The sequence below is a fragment of the Spinacia oleracea genome, chromosome 3, assembly GCF_020520425.1.
Source record: "Spinacia oleracea cultivar Varoflay chromosome 3, BTI_SOV_V1, whole genome shotgun sequence".
Classification (NCBI taxonomy): domain Eukaryota; kingdom Viridiplantae; phylum Streptophyta; class Magnoliopsida; order Caryophyllales; family Amaranthaceae; genus Spinacia; species Spinacia oleracea.
The window spans coordinates 24,300,908-24,326,423 of NC_079489.1; the positions used below are offsets into that span (position 1 = coordinate 24,300,908).

General features: G+C 37.1%; 1 protein-coding gene across 1 annotated transcript; it reads left to right on the forward strand.

Moving 5' to 3' along the window:
- Positions 1–3,833: 3,833 nt before the first annotated feature.
- LOC130469577 (uncharacterized) lies at positions 3,834–4,265 on the forward strand. Its single transcript, XM_056838944.1, has 2 exons — positions 3,834–3,990; positions 4,048–4,265. The coding sequence occupies exons 1-2, from the start codon at positions 3,834–3,836 to the stop codon at positions 4,263–4,265; spliced, it is 375 nt and encodes a 124-aa protein (XP_056694922.1).
- Positions 4,266–25,516: the final 21,251 nt, after the last annotated feature.

Consider the following 25,516-nt stretch of genomic DNA (forward strand, 5'->3'; position numbering starts at 1 on the left):
TAAACAAAACAATCTCTCATGAAGTATTCTTTTCTCTTATTTTAAAAAGTAGATCGAAACTTGGTAATAGTAAATCAATTATGCTCAGAAGTAAACTCGTGAGGCTGGTTTCCTGGTTCTGAAGTCTTATGACGACTATTATAGAAATGCAATGGCTGATTAATAGATGGTGTTCTGCTTTGTTCTGTGCTGCTTTGCTGCTGTAGTTCTGCTTTTGTTCGGCCTTTGTTTCTTCCGGTATTTTTTGTGTATGTTCTAATCCTTGGTTGAGGAGCTAAAAAACGTGCAATGTTTAGAGATGTTGATAAAATTTCTCAAAGATAGAGGTAAGTGCTTGTGGCTGGGAGTTGTTGTTTTTTCTGGTTTGAGTTTGAATTGTACATTTTATGAGCTTGGTTTGTTTCTGCTTAGCAGCAGGCCAACATCATGGTGACTGCATTAAATTTAAGTGTTGGTGGATTAGAATCAATCTCGGGACTAGGTTTAGAGTTGTCTGAAGTGTCTAGTTGCTGCAGTCGAAGTGGCTTTCTTACAACATTACCAACACATTTAACCTACCCCTGTGAAACATTCCAATGACAATATTCTCATCCCCAAGATCTGCTGATCTATCAAACATATCCTTCATATCAGGAATGAGAGTTTCACAACCTTCAAGACTAAACCTTTTAGTTGTAGTCCACTAAGAAACTCTCAAACTGAGTACTCCATATAAGCTTGTCCAGCATCACCTGACGCCTCTCGATGTTATATTCCATTGGCGTAGGGGTCTCAATTCTGTCTCTCAACACAAAGCAAGAAATTGTCCATTGCTATTGTTTTATCTAGATGTCATTCATTAACCAACATTGTTCATAAAATCATGTGTCAGCACAGATAAAAGGAAAGAAGGAATTTGTTCCATACCAGCCTGCTGATTGACATTTCCTTTTGTTTCAGTCTCTTACATTTGAAAAGTGCACTGAGTATTACTTTTGTTACAAAATTTTCTTATTCCTTCTTTCGACATTGTTGGTGGAGGACTCTGTGTAAATATAATTGATTGAAGCTCCCATTGCCTTCAAGCTGTGCGTAGCTTACAAGTTACAACCTCAAGTTCATAATTTCATATGGTGTCGGTCATTTAGGAATTTGAACTGAGATTCTGATGAAGAAATGCAATTTCCCATTATGCATGTGCTAGTTTACTTTTAAATTAGTTCCATTTACTTTTTGTAGTTATTTATCTACTTTTGAAAATGCGATGCAACTTGAGATTTTGTTTATGTGAATTACTTTAAATCAGTTCTATTTACTTTTAAATAAGTTCCATTTACTTTTGAATTAGTTCCGTTTACTTTTTGTTCAATTGATACAGGCTGCTACAAGTTGGGGATTGGTTGGGCTCAGATGAGCACCTAGTTCTTGGTATAGATCAGTAGTATGAACTTGATATACTTCAGATCTGATGCAGTCTACGTAGAAGGTTGGCATTGGATTTTCGTTATAAGGCTCGTTGCTCTTCTTGTGGTCAGGTTATGGACAATATGATTAGATGATAGAAAAGGCAGGTTCTGGTTGGGCTGAAGCTGATTTTTTTGTTGTCTTAGTAAACCAAAGTTGACTCATTGACTTTGGTGCAAGATTAACCCCTGTATATATCTATCAGGTATAAGCTCTGGATCCCTAATGAATATTGATATGCTAGGCTTTGGATCATGTTTTATTGTCAATTCAATGTGAAGATGTTTTAATATTGTCTCCTTTGGAGCATTAGCTTCTGTTGATGTCCAGAGAATCTTTCCGATTTTGAATATTAAAGTTTCCATGTATAGCATGATGTCATTTGGAGTTGAGTATTTTTTTTAGTAGATGTGCTTAAACCTATTAGCTCAAATGGTAGAGCACTATGCATATGCATAGGGGATGTAGGTTCGATTCCTACATAGGTTGTCTCGAAAAGTAAAGTAAAAAAATGAAAAGTAAATAAAAGAAACTCAAAAGTAAATCATAAAAAAGCAAAAGTAAATCAAAATATTCTGAAGTACATGTACAATTAGTAAACGTTAAACTAAAAAGAAAAGAATTATAAAGCTTTTTTCAAATGGAAAGCTTAAATTTAAATTACAAAAGTAAAGAAAATAAACATATAAGTGTAACGCCCCGACCTCTAACTCAATAATTAGAGCATAATTAGCAGCGGAATTAACCTAATTGGTCGGGACATTACTTGCCGTAACTTCCTTTTTGGAATTTACAAGGAAAACATCAATCATATGCTATTAAATACTCCAATATATATATATATATATATATATATATATATATATATATATATATATATATATATATATATATAATCCTTTATATTATCAAAATAAAAGTACATAACTTACTAAAAGTCTTTAATTAAAACTATTAAACTATTAAAATTGTAAGCATAAACTAGGTGGATAATATTAAATTGAAATTCCTCGCCACTACTCGTGTCCATCGTCCCCATCAGTACCTAAAACAGAAAACAAAAACGGTGAGCCGAAGACTCAGTAACGAACTATTCTAGCAGCGTAAATTCATTTCAATTCATTTTATTTAATAACACAGGGAGAATAGAATAGGTAAAACATTTAATAAAACATCGTATTTAATTCATTCATAAACTTTGCAATTTAACATGCTAGTTGTCGGCAAGTACGAACCGTGAAGGAATTCTCCATTGGGCCTGGGCCCATAAGAGCCTGGGCTCATCATCGTAACATGGGCCTGGGCCCTGAGCCTGGGCTCATAAACCATGGGAGTCTGGGCTCGTGATCCATGGGTGGACAGGTGTCCGTGGTGCATGCATGACCGGTAGATAGGAAGATAGTAGTTTATATACTGCCAGACGAACCAGGTCTTTCACTTTCATTTATCATGTTGTATGTAATTTTACCAAGCCTTGGCTTGTATTTCAATTGAAATAACATAACTCTTTTTAGATCATAAAACATCATTTAGATCCTGGGATCCATAAAACATCAATTCTTTCATAGCATTGCATAAACATCATTTTATGAGAAAACTCAATCAAATCATATTATAGGAAACAATTTAATCAAATCATATTTCATCCCACAATCCATAAAACACATCAAAACATTTAATTCATAAATTCAATCATAACGTCATAATTTCATAAATCATATTTATAAGGGGATTGCGGGTACTAGCAATAGCCGTTACCTAACTCCGCGATTTGCTAGGGATTTTCCTTGGTTCGTTCGTCCTAAGCTCCGAGTCCAATTTCTTTTAAAAATTAAATAATTGAATTAGTACTAGATCGATAAATAATTTAAAATCAATATTTTATAAATCATAAATTTTATAAGTAATGAATTTATAAATAAAGAATTTTAATAAAATTATAATTTCGAAATTTAACGAAAATGTTATTATTAATAGAATTTTCAATCGAAATACATATATATTTTATTAATCGATTGTCATGTAAATAATGTTAAAAATTCCTTTTTGGTAAATAAAACTAGAATCTTTATTCATAATAAAATCTGAAAATAATAAACAATTTTTATTAGTAATTATGTATTTTGTAAAAATTATTAAACAATAAGTATTGACAAATTAAAAATCTGAAAATTCAGATTTAGCCTTACCCAAGGCCCAAATGGAATTTGGCCCAATTGTATGGGGGTTTGAGGAGAATAAAAACAAGGCCTAAAAATCTGATTTTTATTTTGTTTTGGTTTTGGTTGAGGCACGCCAGGGAAGGGGAGACGAGCGAAACAGGGGAGCACGGCACAAGGAAGGAGAGGAAGGGAGGTGGCTGGCTAGCGGCGCGGTCTGATGCGACGGTGATGGTGGGTGGTGGTTCGCGGCGGCGGAGCAGTGAGGGGGAAAATGGTGGTGCATTGCGCGAAAAAAGGGAGAGAAACAGGGATATTTGGGTGGTGGTTTGCGGCGGTTCTAGGAGGAGTAGAGGGGGTGGCTCGCTGGTGAAATTGGGCGGCGGAGGTTGGTGTGAAGGGTGGTGATGGTGGCTGGAGGTGGTGTGTGGCGTGGGTGGTGTAGCGTGGCAGAGAAGGGGAGGGAGACAGGGGATTGGGGCAGGGGACGCGAAAGGAGGAGAGAGCAGGGGAGGGAGTTGCGGTGGGGTGGTGGTGTTCGGTGGTTCTGGGTGGTCGGGAGATGTGGGGTGGTGGAGTGGTGGTGAGAATGGTGGTGCACGGTGGTTGAGGTGGTTGTTGTTGGTGGTTGGTTGGATTGAATCACAGAAAAACAAGGATTGAGATTGAGATTGAAATTGTTTTTGGTTTGTTGTTGAAATTCCATCTTAATTTCTGAATTTGTATATGAGAAGTGTGATGAACAAGGAAATGTGCTTGGGTTCCAAGTATCTGCATTTGGACTTAATTATGGGAAGGAAGGAAGTTTTTTACTTCCTGGTTTGTGCTTGGGGAGCAAGGAAATAAAGCAGAAATTTTCTCTCTTTTTTTTTTTTTAATAATTTCACAATATTTGGCAAAATTCAGAAATTGTAATTAATTTTCAGAAATTGCTAAAAGTAAAAATGTTTAAGTAAAAATAATTCTTATAAAAAAAATTATCGTTAACGAAAAATAAATAATTTTCGTTTAAAAATTTATCGTTTAAAATAAATCATAAAAACGATTAAAATAACGAAATTCGATTATTCGTAATTTAATTAAAACGAAATCAAGTTAATAAATATTTTTAATTTTAATAAATCGAATTTAAAATTTCGGGGTATTACAATAAGTAAACAAAATTGTTCCAAAAGTAAATTGAAACTATTTTCCACTTTCTTTTCATCAATTTGATTCAAAGGTAATAGGTTTGACATAATTTCCCTTTTGTCCAACTATGAAGTAAATAAAGGATTTGTAAATGTAAATAGAATTGATTGAAAAGTAAAGAATCGCCAAATAGGAGAATTAATATCATAAAACGAATACAAAGAATTTCCTATGCAATAAATGTTGCATCTGATCAGAACTAAAAATATGCCAGCAAACAAGTTTGTGTGCTGAAAATATGCCAGCAGATTAACCTACGTGGGATTCGAACCCACATCTTTTGTGCATTTGCACAATGCTCTGCCTGTTGAGCTAGTAGGCTGTTTTTAAATAGAATCAACAAAAGTAAAGCAAAAGCCAACAAAAGTAAATCAAAATAGTTCGAAAGTAAACGCTATGTATTTCAACCCTCCAGCAGAAGAATAGGTTGTGCTTGCAATAGTAACTTCATTCCGATCAGGAATCTTAGGACAACCAAATCAATCGTTTACTTCAAGATGTTCATTCAATTTTTGTTTGTGCAGAGAATCAGATTCCGTAATGTATTGTACCTGCATGCGAGACTAAAATAGATTAGTATTAGATAAGTGACATACACAAAAAAAAATATCATTTGAACAAGTAAAACTTGTTGCACTAAAGCTACATGATCTTTCTTCTTCCATGATCGAGATCAACATCTCATTGCCCCTAACAAAGCTCCTACTTTTAGTGACAACCACTACCCCCTGCTGCAATACGCCAACATACCAGAACAACTGCCCATCAGTCCATCACTAGCAAAATACCACCCTCAACTGATCTGCAACAACATATCTGCAGCCACCAGAGACCAACAACAATCTGTGCAACACCATATCAGCCCATAAACCTATCAGAGTTATAATAAACCAAGCATGAACTTGAGCTATTCGAGATAATATCCCGATGTATCCTAATACAAATGGCAAACCACAGTAAGATTCTGTATCACAAGAATTCACCTAACCATCCATCAACATGTCAAATTTAAGTCAAATGGAATGTGCAATAGAAAATCCTGCAATAGTGTCGTTTAACGTCGGAATCTGAAACAAAATTAACATGATTAGCAGCAACACATGAATGTACGTTAATGGCTACTGCACCTGTCAAAACAACAACACAATAGCAAGAGATTTCATCTAGTCATTCTTGGCTGGTGATTTGCTTCTAAAATTAGGGGAAGCTGAGATAAAAAAAAATTGAATCAGATGCAAGTCAAGTTATAGGAGAAACCATTCAAATCAAAGTACAGATACATCACATAAAGTAATTAAAAAAACTCAAAGTAAACTAATGGATACGATGCAAGTATTATAACAATCTTCATCACTACATTCGTCCATTCAAAGTTCTAGAATCAACAATAAAAATCGCAATAAACCCTAATTTTATAAATCAAAATCTCAGAAAATGTAACAAAATCAAAATTTAAAAGCCCTAATATTAGCAATCAAGACAAGGAAACTTGAAAAAAATCATAGTTTGAAAATCCCTCATTTGAACAATCAAAATCGAAAATTATTGAATCAAATAATTTAAGAACCATAATGTCAACAATCGGTCACAAATAATTGAATCAAAATTTAAATAAACAAAACGCAATGAGAAATTAACTTAAATACGTACCTGCCGAAAAATTAAAGAAGATGGTGTGAAGAGATTTGCACGATGAGCAATAATCGGCGAGGTTGAAGAGGTGAATCGCAAGGTAGAGAGGATATGGAGGAGGATAGAGAAAACGGATGGAAGAGAGAGAAAGAGTATCTGAAATTGGGAAGAAAGAGGGGAGGTCATTCAACACGGGTGAAATTACCAGTTTACCCTTATTTTTTGATTTGGTCGCGTAGATTGTAGGCCGTTAGATTGATTTGATCGACGGCTGAGATTAGTTCTCAGTTCTCATCTTAAGGAGTGGTTCTCACCAGATCCCGATTCTATATATATATATATATCCAGAAGGCTAATTAGGTAATTCTGTATGTATCTAGGATATTACAATATTCACATAATAAACTTTGTATGCTCCGTATACTCCGTATGTCTATTGTAACATCCCCCCTCAAGGTGGAGCATGAAGATTTCGAATGCCCATCTTGTTTAAAAAGAACTCAAATTGCGCCTTCCCCAAAGCTTTAGTGAAAATACCCGCCAATTGAACCTTCGTTGACACATATAACGGACAAATGATCCCCTCCTTAATTGCATCATGAATAAAATGACAATCCAACTCAATATGTTTCGTCCGCTCATGAAACACAGGATTTTGTGCGATATGCAATGCAGACTGGCTATCACCGAATATGCTCATCCTTGCTTATGCGACACTCCCAAATCCCGTAATAGTTGCTTCAACAACTTCAATTCACACGTCTATGCGGCCATCGAACGATATTCTGCTTCGGTTTACGAACGTGAGACTAGGGGTGTGCAAAAATTGGTCCGGACCGAAAAATAGACCGAACCAGACCGCCCCAGACCGGACCGGACCGGACCAAAGGCAATCGGTCCGGTCTTCGGGTCGAGAAATATCAATTTTCGGTCTTCGGTCTGGTCCGGTCAAAAACCCGATTTTGGACCGGACCGATTTTTCCTTAAGAAAATAAAATATATTCTATTTAAAAATGTAATTCTCTCCTTTAATATGTTGCAAATATTACTATATTGTTATATATTTTATTTTAGCATCTGAAAAACGCCTTAAACAATTGGCTTTTTATATATATTTTTTCTTTTTTACCATAATTTTTAGAAAAAATAAAAAAATATATAGAAATAGGTCTACAACCGGTCCAAACCGGTCCGGTCCGGTTTTGGACCGATTTTTTCGGTCTGGTCCGGGTTCGGTCCAACCATAATCGGTCCGGTCTTTGGGTCTTGAATTATCAAAATTCGGTCTTCGGTCCGGTCCGGATCGGTCCGGTCCGGTCCAGGTTTGGACCGATGTGTTAGGTTATGATACATATGACATTACATAGATCATGCGGAAACAACCATTAACCCAGGACAACATATTATTTACACATAATCATATAGCATAATTTAGATGCATACTCTTTGTTGCGTGCCCTCCCTAGCTGCGCCCGAACCGAACAAGAACAAGTCTTTAGGACTCCAAGTGTCGTCCCTCCGTAGATAGTCCACAGTACGTCCGGATCCGCCTTAAGATTGACCAACTAGAATCGCCCTTAAGGTACTAGAATTTTCGGCACTTTTGAGCAAGATGTGTGGCTGAATTTTTCTTTCAAAACCTCACTTTGAATACTTTTAAAACTCGTCATAAATTGTGAACCCAGGCCACATATTTATAGGGTTATGGAAAGGGAATTGGAATCCTATTCAGATACAAATTAATTAAACCTAGAATCCTACAAGAACTCTAATTTAATTAATTTATCAAATAGAATTAGGAATTTAATCATTAACCGAACTCTGCACGTTTTAAGAAACGTGCACGAACACAAACACTTACACACGCACACACGGCAGCCACGATGGGCCGCCCATGCGTGCGCACGAGCAGCAGCCCACGCAGCGCCCGCGCGCGCTGCGCGCTGCGCGTGCTGTGCGCGCTGTGCGCGCTGCGCAGCCTGCTGGGCCTGGCCTTGCGCTGGGCCTGGCGTGGCTGTTTGTGCGGCGCGCTTGGCTTGCTGGGCGATGGCCTGGCTTCGTGCTGGGCCTCGTCCGGCAGGCCTCGTCCGATGCTTATTCGTACGATACGCTTCCGATTAAATTTCCGATTCCGGAATTCATTTCCGATACGAACAATATTTAACATTTCCGATTCCGGAATTAATTTCCGTTTCGAACAAATATTTAATATTTCCGTTTCCGGAATTATTTTCCGATTCCGGTAATATTTCCGATTCTGACAATATTTCCGTTTCCGGCAATATTTCCGATTCTGGTAATATTTCCATTTCCGATAATATTTTCCGATACGTACCATGTTTCCGTTTCCGGCAACATCTACGACTTGGATAATATTTATATTTCCGATACGATCCATATTTCCGTTTCCGGCAATATCATCGTTTCCGGAGTATTCATTTCTTGCCTGTGACGATCTTAGCTCCCACTGAAACCAAGATCCGTCGGTTCCGAATATTCATAGATGGAGTATTTAATGCCATTAAATACTTGATCCGTTTACGTACTATTTGTGTGACCCTACGGGTTCAGTCAAGAGTAAGCTGTGGATTAATATCATTAATTCCACTTGAACTGAAGCGGCCTCTAGCTAGGCATTCAGCTCACTTGATCTCACTGAATTATTAACTTGTTAATTAATACTGAACCGCATTTATTAGACTTAACATAGAATGCATACTTGGACCAAGGGCATTATTTCCTTCAGTCTCCCACTTGTCCTTAGGGACAAGTGTGCATTTCCTAATTCCTTTGTCGCTCGATGCTTGCTCTTGAACATAAGGTAAGAGTTGTCATCCTTATTATGTCCAGAGGTGTTCCTCGGTTTCAGAGTTCAACTGATCAAATAAACAGATAATCATAGCCTATGATTCATCCGAGCACGGCCATGCATTTCACAGTTTCTAGCTCTCCGAGTGGCCTTGTACAACTTTTAAGCATCTCATCCCGATTTATGGGAGGACAATCCCAATCTTGCGATCTTGAGATTAGACTTCGTTTGATAGGTGATTACCTGAGCGTTGCCTTTATAGCCTCCTTTTACGGTGCGACGGTTGGTCAACGTCAAAGCAACCAGTTCTCAAACAAGTAATCTCAAATCACTCAGGTATTGAGGATTTAGTGTCTAATAATTTAATGAAATTTACTCATGACAGATTTTCATCTCTTACAGTAAAGTTTCATAGGTCTTGTCCGATACTAGTCTTCCCAAAGTAAGTATCTATGCAAATGATTATGACATTGCCATGTCCACATAGTTCAAGAAACAGAACTACTAGTCATCTTGCATTCTAATCGTCTAACGTTTTCTATGCGTCCAATTTTATAGAAAACTCCGATTAGGGACCATTTTCAATCTTTGACATTCAAGTTCACTTGATAGACATTTCTTAGTCACAGGACTGGTCCTGACAGTCTATCTTGAATATATCGTCAAATTGAAGGGACTCATCATTTAATACTAAACCAAGATTAAATGGAATATGAAAATACATTTCATATATGATAAATGTTCAACCCCAATGTTTTACAAGCATGGGCCTCAAACCCATCTTCTAAAACAGTTCATGGAATTCAAAGCTATGCTTGATTTCCAGTGCTACAATGTGAGTGTTGCTTCTCACTTGTTGCATAGGTTTAGTTATCATGCTTTGCCAATCTTAATATCCTTTTCATCGAATGTTCTTCGAGATATGATGATAAGATCTTTTCGAGTTTGTTTATTATGTGATCTAGTCTTTCTTACTTCGATGGTGGTTTTACTCATTTTGCAATGAAGAACCATCAAGTTAGCAGACGTTTTTCTTGCTTCAAGAGTGGTTCTACGCATTTTTCAATGAAGAATCATCAAGCCAGCAGATAGGTGATCTACCCAAGTTCAGTGAAGAACTTTAAACAACCCTGTTTTATTGCTTCTTAGGCAATAATTACTTTTACTTCAACTTTATAGGTTGCTAGTGATGCTTTGTTTGGAATTACTTATCCAAGCAGTTCACAGATATGTGGAATACTCTCAACTATATCTTAGAACATAGAAATCATTATTTTAATTTCCCACGCAACAACTCATGGTCTCCAACCCATGTTGCCATTTCAAAACACGATGCTCTATAGCTCGTCCTTGTCAATGGTTAACTCCAAAGGGGTCTTGCTTGATCCTTTGCCAGTGTTTCTGCGTGTAGCATCAATATTTAGCATATCTTTATTTCCTTGAATCAAGAACTATTCCTATGTACCTTTTCAAGTACCATAAGTATTCTTGATCTCAATCTAGTTGATCTTCACTTAGATCAATAGAGATTGGTATATGTTCGTCATGGCTAAAGTCATACGATACGTTTTTGGCGATCCTCATATTATATCATACATGATAAATTCTTTTGCAGAATAATTCCCAATTGAATTCTATTCATGTAACTTTAGCTTATTCAATTTCAGCAGATACTGAATCCAGCTAAATTCTTTGACATATAATATAGGTTAAGAATCTCATTTAGACTCTTTGATGTTTAACTTAGTAAATGCTTATACATAGTTCAAACATCCTTTACTTAGATTTATTCACATGGGTCGAATATCTCCAATGGAGACTTTCGTGTTTGATTTAGTAAATGCCATTACTTAATCCAAAACAATATCATAAGATTTTTGTAAATAGATCTTAATACCCAGTATGTACTAAGTTTCGCCATGGTCCATCATTGATGAATAATTTCAAATCTAAGTCATTAGCATTTGAATGTTATTTCACAATAGAGAGATATGTGTGTAATACACATAGGACCAATTAAGTTTTAAGTACTCCCACTAAACTTCTTATATATCTATAAGAATCATGTATATTTTATGAAACTAAAATACTTATTAGCTTCACTAAAATACAGTTCTAATTCCCAATTGCTTGCTTAAATCTGGACTTAGATTTCATAAGCTAGCTTTCCTTTTCAAGCATTTATTTGGATCCACAGATCCTATGACATACCATGTACATAGTTTATTCCAACATTTGATTGAGGAATACGTTTTGTCATCCAATTGCCATATGTACCAATATGCAATCATTGCTTGAATTATAGACTTAAGCATTACGATTTTGCATGAGGTTTCAACACAATCCATGCCATGAATTTTCTTGTAACCTTTAGCAACTAATCTAGCTTTGTGTGTGAACACAATTCCATGTTTGATGGTTTTTATCCTTAAAACAAACTTGCAACCAATAGGTGTGAAACTATTCTTGCAAATCAACAAAATTTCAATTTTGTCATCAAAACATTGAGTATGTTTTATGGCCTCTAACCATTTAAAACATTTGAGTCTATATATGGCCTCTAACCATTTTAGGGAATCTAGGTTTCGTCATAGCTTTCTTACAAGTCATAAACTCATTAATCTACATGATAATAGTTTGACTGCAAGTTGTAGGTTTCTTCACTATCGAATAGAAGAATCTCATAGTTTCATTGACCAGAACTCTATGTTTCCTTACTATCTAATAGAAGAATCTCATAGTTCCAGTGACTTGAACTCTATGCCTACTTGGGTATAGAACATCAAACAATAGAATATCAACAGGCACTTTGAGAGTCCTTTGAATATTCTATTCTCCTTGAAGCACTTGTAAAGTCTTCTAAGAGATGTCTATTCTTTAAAAGCTACTTCTAAAGTCCTTTCAGAATAAGTTCGGATTTTCTGAAGCACTTCGAAAAGCCTCCGGAATGTCCGTTTATGTTTGTTGTTCGCCTCGAAAACTTTCGAGGTCTATTTTCTCCCACTTGTCATTTTGGAAACGAATCTCCAAAAGGACATTATTTCGAGCAAACAAACATTATGTTCTCAAAAATTCGTGGTAGAAACAATACCCTTGTGTCTCATTTGAATAAATCACAATGAAACATATATCTAGACTTGGGCCTTAGTTTGTTGAATAACAAACACTAAGCTCCCACTGAGTTTAGCAATTCTTTAGATATATATAATTGAAAAGATATCCTGAAATTACTTTTCAATAGCTTTGACGAATTTGGTTTAGTTTGGTGGTAGTTGAGCATTTTGTTTTAGAAATTATAGGAAAAGTCTTTATGATTCATCATTGATCGAATCAAGTACTAATTGACTTCGATCATTCCAACGTAGATATGCCATATCTTATGGAGCTAGATTGTGAAATTACAACACACAATCATTGATGATCATATTTGGTCTCAAGTAATCATCAACATGATCTAACCTAGATCTTTATGATTTCTTGCCGAGTGGATTTTATACTTCTGAATCTTTGAACTAGCCAAACAGATTCAACTTATATCACATTTGAGTAAATAAACCTATATTCACTCACATCCATGTGAAATAATAAAGTCATAAAACCTTTCTTTAGCTTTGAACTCTATCGTCTAGGCGTTCTAACAATAGTTCATATTCTTTGTTACTTTCAACAAGTAAGACTAGCTTGTCTTAAGTTGATCTAGAAATCAACCAACTTTCAAAAGTCCATCAAAATAGAGCTTATGAATGTTAACTTGTTGATATGGTCTAAGCAACAATGCCAAAGATTTAATGGAACTCAAATCAAGGGTTTGATTTGAACCTAGTAAAGTTCTTTAAAGAGTTGTTTGTTTTAATCAAGCATATTGACTCAACCAGTAATTGACCATTTCATTCAAATAAACAAACAAACAAGCATTGTTTTTGTTCTTCTGAATGTGAGTCTTTCTGTGTTTGAAGCAGAAATTTAGGTATGCTGATTATGGAACAAAATAGCCATTAAGTTCCAGCCTTTGAAAGGACTTAAAACAAACTAGATGACCCTACAACTAATGTAGCATTGCCATGCTTCATTTCCCACTTGTAGGTCATTAGTGTATCCTAGCTTCCATTATTTGAGTTATTACCGAAGTAAGAACCTCAAGCGGTATATGATACCAAGGAAGTTTGATTGCTAGGTCACTTCTCTTTAAACATAAATTTATAGGTAGAAACGGAATCGTAAATTCCTTTCATTTGTTCCTCGTTTTCCTATTTCTTGTACCCTTTCTTATAGTCTTAAGAATTGAATTCTTTAGTGTTGACTTTTATACTTTGTTAGACATGTCCAATGTCACCAACAAGGTTCTTTACCATTTTAATTTATGTTGAATATTCTGTTTCAACTAGATGATCTTACCAGAAGCTTCTAAAGTTCTCTAAGCATCGATCTATTCGAATGTCTAGGAACTAGACTCATTCGAGAATTAAATGGAAAAAGGATTTTAGGTTGTTAACCATTGGTAAAGCTGAGCGTTTAAACTCAATGCTTTATGATCTCAAAACCACATTGTATTTTGAATTCACAAGCACCAATCGGTTTGCCATTCGACTTTGATACTCGAAAACAACCATAAAAGTCGATATAAGAAACGTACATTTTAAATTGCTCACTTTCTCTCATTTCCGTGAATCGTTCTTGGATTCACTACCAATCAAGGAAATTTACTGTTACCTTTCTAAAAGGATTTATTGCAGTGCAAGATATTTAATTATAAACAATAATTAAAACATACATTGAAGCATGCAAAGTCTAAACATTTATCATGAATAATAACTTGAAATTAAAGCAACCATGCAATTCAAACAAGTTATTAGCATTTTATTCGATTTTATTGTTCCGGCAGGTGTGAATAAAATGATTCCAAGATCCTAAAATCATTGAAGAACTAAGCACAGTTTGTCGACTTAATCCTAAAACATCTTAGGTAAGCAAAAGCCTTTTGCTAATAGTCTAGAAACTATTCTTGGTTGATAGGTACGTCTAAGAACTTATTAGGTAAACCTATCGATTTTGCCACGACATAAAAGGACTCCTTACTTATATCGTTGAGTTTCACCAAAACTAACATGTACTCACAATTATTTGTGTACCTTGCCCCTTTAGGACCAATAAGTAACACCTCGCTGAGCGAAAACTATTACTAGATTGATGTAAAGGATATCCAAGCAAGTGTATATTTTGGCATGGCACCTTTTAACTCAATTTTTAAGTTTGGAACTTAAGGCTCTTACTATGTTGGTTAGATTTTAAGTGAACTAAAATCCTTAATCATGCAACATAATCAAGCTTTTGATCTTATGCATTTTAAGACATATTTAAAAGCAATAAATAACTTAAAACATGCATAAGATAAATGTGATCTAGTATGGCCCGACTTCATCTTGAAGCTTTAACTTCAAAGTCCGTCTTGAAAATCTCCGTGGGAGGCACCATTTTCTTCAAATAGGATAAGCTATAACTAATTACAACTATTTGATGGTACGCAGACCATATTTGAATTGAAAAATAACTTTGGTACTTTAGACCATTTACATTCAAATTAATGGTACGCAGACCATATTTTCTATCCTATTTGGGCCATACTAGTCACTTCATAACCTGCAAAACAGTACATATACAATATATACCATTCACCCATTCATTATCATGAATGGCCCACATAGCTGGTTAGTAAAACACATTATGCATCACGTAAACATTTGCAGCAATTAATCAAGGGCACCAATAATCTACCAATTATTCAGTCCTTATTAATTCTAATCAAGTTGTTTTAACCTTAAGGATTTGTAGACCTAATCAAGAGTTTATGACTAAAAAGCGCTCCCACTTAAACCAATAAATTCATATGCTTTACTAATTTTAAACATAAAAATGTATTTCTAGTCTAACCGGAAACATACAAATTTAATTAAAATTTAAAGCTCATATAAATTTATAATTGAATCCAAAAAGTTTAATTTAATTTCAGTCGTTATTTAAATTAATTCATGATTTTAATTTTAGTAAAATAATTAGAATAAATAAAATTTATTATAATTACAATATTCAAAATTAAAATCCAAGAAAATAATTTAAATTATTAATTTTAAAATTAATTAAAATTACGTGAACTGAAATTTTCAAATTAAACATTCAAAACGATCTAATCGTAACGCAAACACCCTACGCATTGCACGCCCATGGGCCGCACGCACACAGCCATTGCTGGCCATGTGCGCGCAGCCCATGCGCTCGTCGCATAGCTGCTGCATCCCCATCGCAAGCCTCCGCACGCATAGGTGCTCGCTGCGCGCGCCAGCGCTCATCGTACGCGCTATCGCTCGCAGTGCGCGCGCGACATCGCTCGCAGTGCGCGCGCGACATCGCTCGCTGGGCGCGCGACATCGCTCGCAGTGCGCGCGCGACATCGCTCGCAGTGCGCGCGCGACATCGCTCGCTGGGCGCGCGACATCGCTCGCTGGGCGCGCGACATCGCTCGCTGGGCGCGCGACATCGCTCGCTGGGCGCGCGAGCCATCGCTCGCTGGGCGCGCGAGCCATCGCTCGCTGGGCGGGCGACATCGCTCGCTGTGCGCGCGAGCAATGCTGGGCGCAGCGCTCGTGGCACGCGAGCTTGCGCTCGCTGCACGCGAGGCTGCGCGCTCTTGTGCGAGGCAGCGCGCGTTGTGGCGCAGCTCGCTTGCTGCCCACACGCGACTGCCTTGGCTCGCTCTTCGCCCATGCCCATTCGTCCATTGCTCGTGGCACACGACACAAGGCAGGGCTGCTGCCTTGTGCTCGTGCACTACGCCCTTGCTCATTGCATTCGTGCCGCACGGGCGACGAGCTCCCTTGCTCGTCGTCGCATGCACGCATTATACAACACCCCTTAAGGGTAACACGAAGCGTCCATTGCTTCGTGCGTGCAAGTTTTATGAACGAATCGCATAAAAATTTAAAATTTATATTTAAAATTAATGACAAATTAATAAATAATATTAATTTCATAATTTTAGGGCGAAAAATCGAAAATTTATTATCCAATTGATTTCCGATTGTTATGGATTCAAGTCTAGGTCATAAAAATTTAAAATTTATCATAAATTTACAATTTTTATGGTGGTTTTTAATCATAGGTTTCTAATTAAATTACAATTAATTATGAAAATCAAATTAATTCTAAATTATTCTAATTTTCAACAAATTAATCATAATTACAAATTAGATTGCATAATTAACAAGACTAGGCATTCAAACTTGTTAAACATATGCAGTAGGTCAATCAAAAATTCAAGATTTATCAACAAGAATCGCAAATATTTAATTTAACATCTTAAATTTACGAAATTTTGCATTCGAAAAACTAAAACCTTCGAAAAGTCATAGTTAGGCTTCGAATTTGAGAATTCTGGGTTCGGCAGAAAATTACTATTTTTGTCAAAATTTTAGAATGCCTTTTACATGCGGAATTGACACAAAAATCACTCAATTCGGATGAGTAACGAAGAAACTGCCGAAAAACTGCGTACGTATAATTAAATAAACGCAATTTGCAATTAATTAACAATTACGAAAATTAATCACCCCTTTTAATTCTTGCAAATTTGTAATATTTAACCATGTTCATGCAATTTAGATTATGAAAATAATAAGGGGCTCGTGATACCACTGTTAGGTTATGATACATATGACATTACATAGATCATGCGGAAACAACCATTAACCCAGGACAACATATTATTTACACATAATCATATAGCATAATTTAGATGCATACTCTTTGTTGCGTGCCCTCCCTAGCTGCGCCCGAACCGAACAAGAACAAGTCTTTAGGACTCCAAGTGTCGTCCCTCCGTAGATAGTCCACAGTACGTCCGGATCCGCCTTAAGATTGACCAACTAGAATCGCCCTTAAGGTACTAGAATTTTCGGCACTTTTGAGCAAGATGTGTGGCTGAATTTTTCTTTCAAAACCTCACTTTGAATACTTTTAAAACTCGTCATAAATTGTGAACCCAGGCCACATATTTATAGGGTTATGGAAAGGGAATTGGAATCCTATTCAGATACAAATTAATTAAACCTAGAATCCTACAAGAACTCTAATTTAATTAATTTATCAAATAGAATTAGGAATTTAATCATTAACCGAACTCTGCACGTTTTAAGAAACGTGCACGAACACAAACACTTACACACGCACACACGGCAGCCACGATGGGCCGCCCATGCGTGCGCACGAGCAGCAGCCCACGCAGCGCCCGCGCGCGCTGCGCGCTGCGCGTGCTGTGCGCGCTGTGCGCGCTGCGCAGCCTGCTGGGCCTGGCCTTGCGCTGGGCCTGGCGTGGCTGTTTGTGCGGCGCGCTTGGCTTGCTGGGCGATGGCCTGGCTTCGTGCTGGGCCTCGTCCGGCAGGCCTCGTCCGATGCTTATTCGTACGATACGCTTCCGATTAAATTTCCGATTCCGGAATTCATTTCCGATACGAACAATATTTAACATTTCCGATTCCGGAATTAATTTCCGTTTCGAACAAATATTTAATATTTCCGTTTCCGGAATTATTTTCCGATTCCGGTAATATTTCCGATTCTGACAATATTTCCGTTTCCGGCAATATTTCCGATTCTGGTAATATTTCCATTTCCGATAATATTTTCCGATACGTACCATGTTTCCGTTTCCGGCAACATCTACGACTTGGATAATATTTATATTTCCGATACGATCCATATTTCCGTTTCCGGCAATATCATCGTTTCCGGAGTATTCATTTCTTGCCTGTGACGATCTTAGCTCCCACTGAAACCAAGATCCGTCGGTTCCGAATATTCATAGATGGAGTATTTAATGCCATTAAATACTTGATCCGTTTACGTACTATTTGTGTGACCCTACGGGTTCAGTCAAGAGTAAGCTGTGGATTAATATCATTAATTCCACTTGAACTGAAGCGGCCTCTAGCTAGGCATTCAGCTCACTTGATCTCACTGAATTATTAACTTGTTAATTAATACTGAACCGCATTTATTAGACTTAACATAGAATGCATACTTGGACCAAGGGCATTATTTCCTTCACGATGAACACCCCTACGTGAGACGGTATGTTGTTTCTTGGTATTTCAAGACACTTGAGACATACCAAGCAACACAAACCAACCCGTCAAGGAGAGATGAGTCAATGGACAACTCGCCCAATCTAAATCACACCACCCCTCCAACTGTAAAGCACTATCAGAACGAAGTAGAATACCTTATCCGAGGCACTTTTTCAAGTACCGCACTAATAACAAAGCCGCCTCCCAATGTTCCTCTTTTGGTGACTGCATGAACTGTGACAAAATATGAACCGAGTATGCCAAATCAGGTCGTGTTACTGCCAAATAGATCAGACGCCCAATCAAACGCATATACTTCTCACCATCTGCAAAATCTTCCTAGTCTGCCAATGCTAATTTATGATTTTGCTCCATCGGAAAATCCGCAGGCTTTGCACCCAACAAACCCGTCTCGAAAATTATATCCAAGGAATATTTTCTCTGACAAACATAGGACCCATGACTACTACGAGCCACCTCCATCCCCAAAAAATACTTCAGAGCTCCCAGATCTTTTATCTTAAAGCATTCGCTCAAATATGCTTTAAAGCTTTCAAGCGCAAAAGTACTATTGCTTGCAATAATCATGTCATCCACATAAATAAGAACACTTAACTGCAACGTACCTTTCGAAAGTGTAAACAAGGAGTAGTCTGAATACGACTGTTGGAATCCATATTGCTTCAGGCCCGTAGACAATTTCTCGAACCAACACCGGGGTGCCTGTTTCAAGCCATACAACGATTTTCTCATTCTACATACCTTGTCCAAATTATGTTTCTGAAAACCAGGTGGTATTTTCATATAAATTTCTTCCTCCAAGTCTCCATGAAGAAACGCATTATGAACATCCATATGATGCACCTCCCAATTCTTAACAGCTTCCACCGCAAGGAAAGTACGAACTGTAGCCATTTTTTCTACGAGCGCCAAGGTTTCATTATAATCTAGATCCTCCTCCTGATGTTTTCCGAGACATACTAAGTGTGCCTTTAAACGCAGCAAATTCCTGTCTTCTTCCCGCTTTTCAGTATACACTCATTTTCTTCCTAATGCTTTCTTCCCTTCCGGCAAACTTTCCAATTAATGACCAAGTACCCTGATCCTCTAGGGAAAACAATCTCATCTGCCATTGCGTCACACCACCCCTCATGTTACATTGCTTGTTTAAATGTTTTAGGTGCCTTTTCTTCCTGCAATGCTGTAGTAAAATTTCTATGTTTCGACGAAAAGCGTTTATAATTAGCAAAATAGGTGATATGATAAGGAGTACCTGAAGACGATGACATTGGTGGATTATCGGATAAATTATACTCCCTCCGTCCCGGAATACACGCACCGGTTCGAGTCGACACGCTTGCCAATGCATAACTTTGACCACCAATATATTTAAACTACATATTATAAAAACTTATGAAATATTAATATTTTGAAAATATATGTTAAGATGAAGCCAACAATATATTATATGCTAACTTTTGTTTTCATATACTAGAAATAAAATAGGGTCAAAGTGAATTATGTGAATAGTGCAAAAAGTCAAACCGGTGCGTGTATTCCGGGACGGAGGGAGTACTTTTTTTGGATTGTATTCGAAGACGGAAACTTTTCTCGCTTGCCTCTACCCAACTCCGTACTACTTGGTACCGACTCTGTACTCATCGTACCCGACTCGGCACCATGCGTACCCTCATTATATAAAACATTATGCTGCTCCCCAACTCCCTCAGTGAAGTTTGCTCGATGCTCAGCTCCCTCACTCACGTCTGCCATAGAAGCTGCCTCATGTTGTGCCCTGCGCTGAGCCTCAGCCAGCATCCCATTATGCGCCTCGCCCAACGCCTGATGCTGCGCCTCAGCCAGCGCCTCATGCTGCGCCTCAGTCACAGAATAATGTGTTGCACCAAGATGCAGGCCTGCTACGCCCACACTCTGTAAACCATTTCGCTCGCCAACTAACTAAGGGCTTGCTACGCCCACACTCCCTACACCATTTTGGTCGCCAACAAGCTGCGGGCTTGCTGCGCCTACACTCCCTACACCATATTTCTCTCCCTCAAGTTGCGGGCCTGCTGCGCCCACACTCCCTACACCTGCTTTGTTCCCAAATACCACCCATTGATCAAACCCATCCTCACCTAAATCACCAACATCAGCCGTACCACTAGGGGAGTTCACGAAAGGAAAAATGTGTTCATGAAACCGCACATCCCCAGAAACAACAAACTCATATGTCTCGATATCGTTCAGTTTCCACCCTTTTGCCCAAACGGATAACCCAGAAAAACAAATTTCCTACTCCGTTGATTATATGCATAGCACAAGCATCCAAAAACACGAATAGATGCAAACGATGACATTTTTCCAAATGACATTTCATACGGAGTTTTTATTGTCAAGAATAGGAGAAGGTGTCCGGTTAATGAGATAACAAGCAGCCATAACACATTCCCCCCAAAAACGTTTTAGGCAAATTTCCTTGAAAACGTAATGCTCTTCCCACATTCAAAATATGTTGATGTTTTCGCTCTACTCTTCCATTTTGTTGGGGCGTACCAACACACGATGATTCAAACAATATGACATGCTTAAAGAAATGACCTTGTAAACAATTGAACTCCGTACCATTATCACTTCGTACCACTTTGATGATTTGATTAAACTGACATTTTTTCATAGCAACAAAATTAAGAAACATCGACTCAACTTCCGTTTTGGTACTAATCAAATAAATCCACACACTTATAGAAAAATCATCAACCATTGTTAAAAATTATCTCGCTCCATAGGATGATGGAGTTTTGTAAGGACCCCATAAATCAATATGAATCAACTCAAATATTCTACTAGCATGACTATCGCTAACTGGAAAACTTTCCCTACATTGCTTTGCACGAGGACATACATTGCAAACTTTATTACTCTTCCTACTAGTATTACTCACAGGAGGGAGTACTTGCAATATCTTTTCCGATGGATGCCCCATACGTTGATGCCACAAGTCAACCACACATTGCAACGCTAACACCTTTACTCTTGGAATGCCTCGGAAAAAATATAGTCCTTCATGTCGATCACCCATGCCAATCACCGTCCTCGTCAAATGGTCCTGAATCACACATATTTTGTTAGTAAATTGAGTTGAACAATTCAATTCGTAGCTTACTTGAGTTACAAAAATTAAATTGCAGTTTCATTTAGGCACAAATAAAACATTGTGAAGAACTAATCCCCCTTCCAATGCCACAGAACCATATTGATTCGAGTTCGCCGCCTCACCATCCGATAACACTACCGAAAAGTCTCCAGATGTAGTGATATTTCTTAAAAGTGAGATATTTCCGGTCGTCGCATGATTTGAAGCACCTGTGTCAACAATCCAACGTAAGTCTAAATTGCCTTGTAATTTTGCCTTAGGTTTTGACAAAATATCCATAATTTGCTGCACTTAGTCTTTCGAAACCCCTACAATACCTCCCAAATCCGCGTGTGCAGGTGATGTCCCTGGACTGGCAGGTTGCACCACTGCATTGTTGCTGGCAGCAGTTGTGCTTACTGCATTTTTCGGTGTTGTCCCAGTTGCACTGCTACCCCCACGACCAGCTTTTCCTCCACGGGAATCAGATCTTCCGCCCCTTCCCGGGCCACGACCAACCCGCTTTTTCTCATCCCACCAAACAGGAAACTCAATTAATTGATAACAGATCTCCTCATCATGTCACGATTACAATGATTGCAAAATTTGTTAGACGTATCTCCGATACTTGTTCTAGCTTTGGTTTCCACTTTGAACGCCATAACACATTCCTTCCCCTTACCGCCTTTAGCCCGCATATTCTTCGTATTCACCACGTTCTGATATGCCTTGTCGACAGAAGGCAGGGGTATTTGAGCCAATAATTGGGCTCGGATGGCCTCATAATGATCGCCTAGGGCGATCTAAAATTAATGCAATCGATCCTCCTCCCGTATTTCTCCAACCTGCTTTGCTATATTGCACGTACACCCTGTACAAGAACACCGCGGCACCCTTGCGTACTGTACATACTCCTTCCGGATCTTCGACAGCCATCCGAAATACTCCGTGACACCCTCTGTGATGGCCTGTTTACAGCCACTCAATGCCATCTTATATGGCAGACTCTCGTCCCGGTCACCACACAAAATCTCTTCCTCAAGTGACACCATAATTCGAACGCAATATCGTAGTCTTCAATATATAGAAGACCAGAGATTCTCATCAACCGTATTCGTAATCCACGACACCGCCATGGAATTCACAGCGTACCAAAGTCTCATCTTGTTCGCATTAGTAGAGGGTTTAGTAATAGAAACATCCACAAACCCAAATTTAAATTTCAAAATCATTGAACGTCTCACAACCTTAGCCCACTCGTCATAATTCACCGCACCTCGAAGCTTCATCGGCGTGATTACAATGCCTGGCCCATCACCGAACCCGAGATAATAATCAAGATCGACCGGCGGTACCTCGGTCTCCGACGGTGTATCTCCGTCTTTTCCCATAAGAAATATGAATCAAATATGGCGGCTGCTCCTCCTAAATATTTGCGGGGAATTTTTTTTTATCTAGGTTTAACCTAGGTTCTTAATACCCTGACAAATAATACTCAGTGTCATGTATTCTCATTAATTTTCAACGTATATATATTACATTAGGAAGGCTAATTAAATAATTCCGTATATATCTAGGATATTACAATATTTACGTAATAAACTCCGTATGCTCTGTATACTCCTTATGTCTATTGTAACACTTAATTATCTTGAGCAAAAAAGCCACGAATGGTTAAGTAGAATATTCATAACCCTTTGTTGATGCCTTGCCTTACCAGTATTCCATTACTCATACTTTGTTGTCTGCTGTAAAAGAGTTCTGTGAAACCACTTTTACCAACAAGTGAGTTGGCACGAAGATCCATGCATGATGATACAGGTTGCATAGTACTGTAGTGAACATACGGCTGGGACTGGGTGACTGGCAGTGGCAGAGAATCATTACCTTTTTTGCCCTTGTTCTATTTTGCCATTCTTTTTGGTGGTGCTACAACTATAAGCCAAAAAGACTAGTATATTTGCTACAGAAGTTACCATAAAGTATTAAAGTCCAGGAATGTTGAAAATATTCAAAAGCTTTTTTCAAATAAAAGGGTTTTTGGCCAATCTCTTCTTTGCAGAGGATGAAGAATGAAATTAAATACTCCGTATCTAGTAATGAAATTTGGATGTGAATTACACTTTTCAAACTATGGATTTTTTTTTTTTTTTTAATCATTATTAGTATGACAAACATGGCTTTTATTTTTGTAATCACGAATTTCTTCAAAAATACTCCTGGTTTAATGATTTACTCTTAGTAATTGTTCTCTCCGCCGGATTTAATATGGTGTAGTACTCCTTCCATATATTTTAATGAGTTACAATTACTATTTCCGGCCATATTGTTTATGAGGTACACTTTTGTTTTTGGTAACTTTTATACCAAATCCACAATTGTTTATTATATTTCACTTTCGTATGGGCTCAATTAAATCATAAATAATTTCATTTTTTTTGTAAGTTTTACACCCAACTTATTATTTTATTTTCTTTCTATTTCTTTATTGTAAAATACCCCACCTACATCATTATTATACTCCCTCCGTTTCTTTTTGTTGTATCCGTTTCCATTTTAAGCGTTTCATATTGTTGTATCCATTTAGAATCTATTCTATTTTTGGACATACATTTTATCCTAAAATACCCTTACATTTCTATCTAATTACCAAAATACCTAAAGATTCTACCCATATTCCCACCTAATTTTCCCCACCCATAATATTTAATTATTTTACCTTCCCCATATACCCACTCTCTCACCTCCTTTATCACCCATCATTATCACTCCTCTCTCTTACCTTATTTCTTTATTATTTTGTCACTCCTTTATTTATTATAATCTTTTACACCCAATCATTACACTTATACCCATACAAACCAATATTCCAATTTTCTTAAAAACCACACCAGATTCCAAATGGATACATAAAAAAGAAATGGAGGGAGTATCAAATTCAATTATGTTTATTTAATATTTGTATCGGTCAATATGTTTCTAATTTTTTTAGTTTCTGATTTAATATGATTGTTTTTAGTTTCTGATCTAATATATTCTATTATAAATCTTCTTGATCTGCCAAGGACCGATTTCAAATCTGACATTGATGATATATACCCTGAAGAGTACATCCGGACTATCCGGTGTTATACCATATGCCACTATGTTTTTGTCTCAAAAATAAAATAAAATAAAATATGCCACTATGTTTTAAATTAACAGATTTAACACCTATTTGTTCTAAATATAGATGAGCATAATAAGAAAGCACTTCAAATTAACAGATTAGATAAGTCATCCAATATTCTCACTCAATTGGATTCCTCATGGGTGCTTTTCCTTATCCAACTTCCAACACAACATTATAATCCTATTTTCTTTAGTTAGTCATTTGAAAACGTTTACACTTTAGTAAAATAAAGGAAACTTGTCTTCTACGGAGTGTTTAGCCAGAAAAACAATGGAGTAGATACTTTTTTATGCATAGGTGGATAAAGGCATATATAAATTATTATTTACAAGTGGCGTACAATAAATATTGTACATTGAAGTAAGAGTTAACTAAAAATGCATAAAAGTTAAGCTTATACATGTAAATGTTATCTATTTTTTAGTAATACATTTTTTCATTTTAGTATAAAGTATTTCTTCAAATTACCAAAACATTAATCATTTAACAATTTAAAATATATATCCATCAATTTTTCTTTTTATAATATAAAAGTTAATAAAAACATACTTCGTATCAAAAAGTTACCAAAAAAACTAGATAAAGTTTTAAAAAAAACTATGTAAAAAATATCCCAATATACAATAAATTTATTGTACACCTTATGCGTGCAAGACCTTTTATCATGTAAACAAATAAACCCGATTTGTGGAAAAATCGCATAAGATCATTGCAATGTAGTAAGTATTTATTTATTAACATCGGCATGTAATAAGTACTCACTCCGTCCCGGAATACTCGCAACGTTTTGACTGGACACGCTTGCCAATGCACAACTTTGGCCACCAATATCTTTAACTACATATTATAAAAACTTAT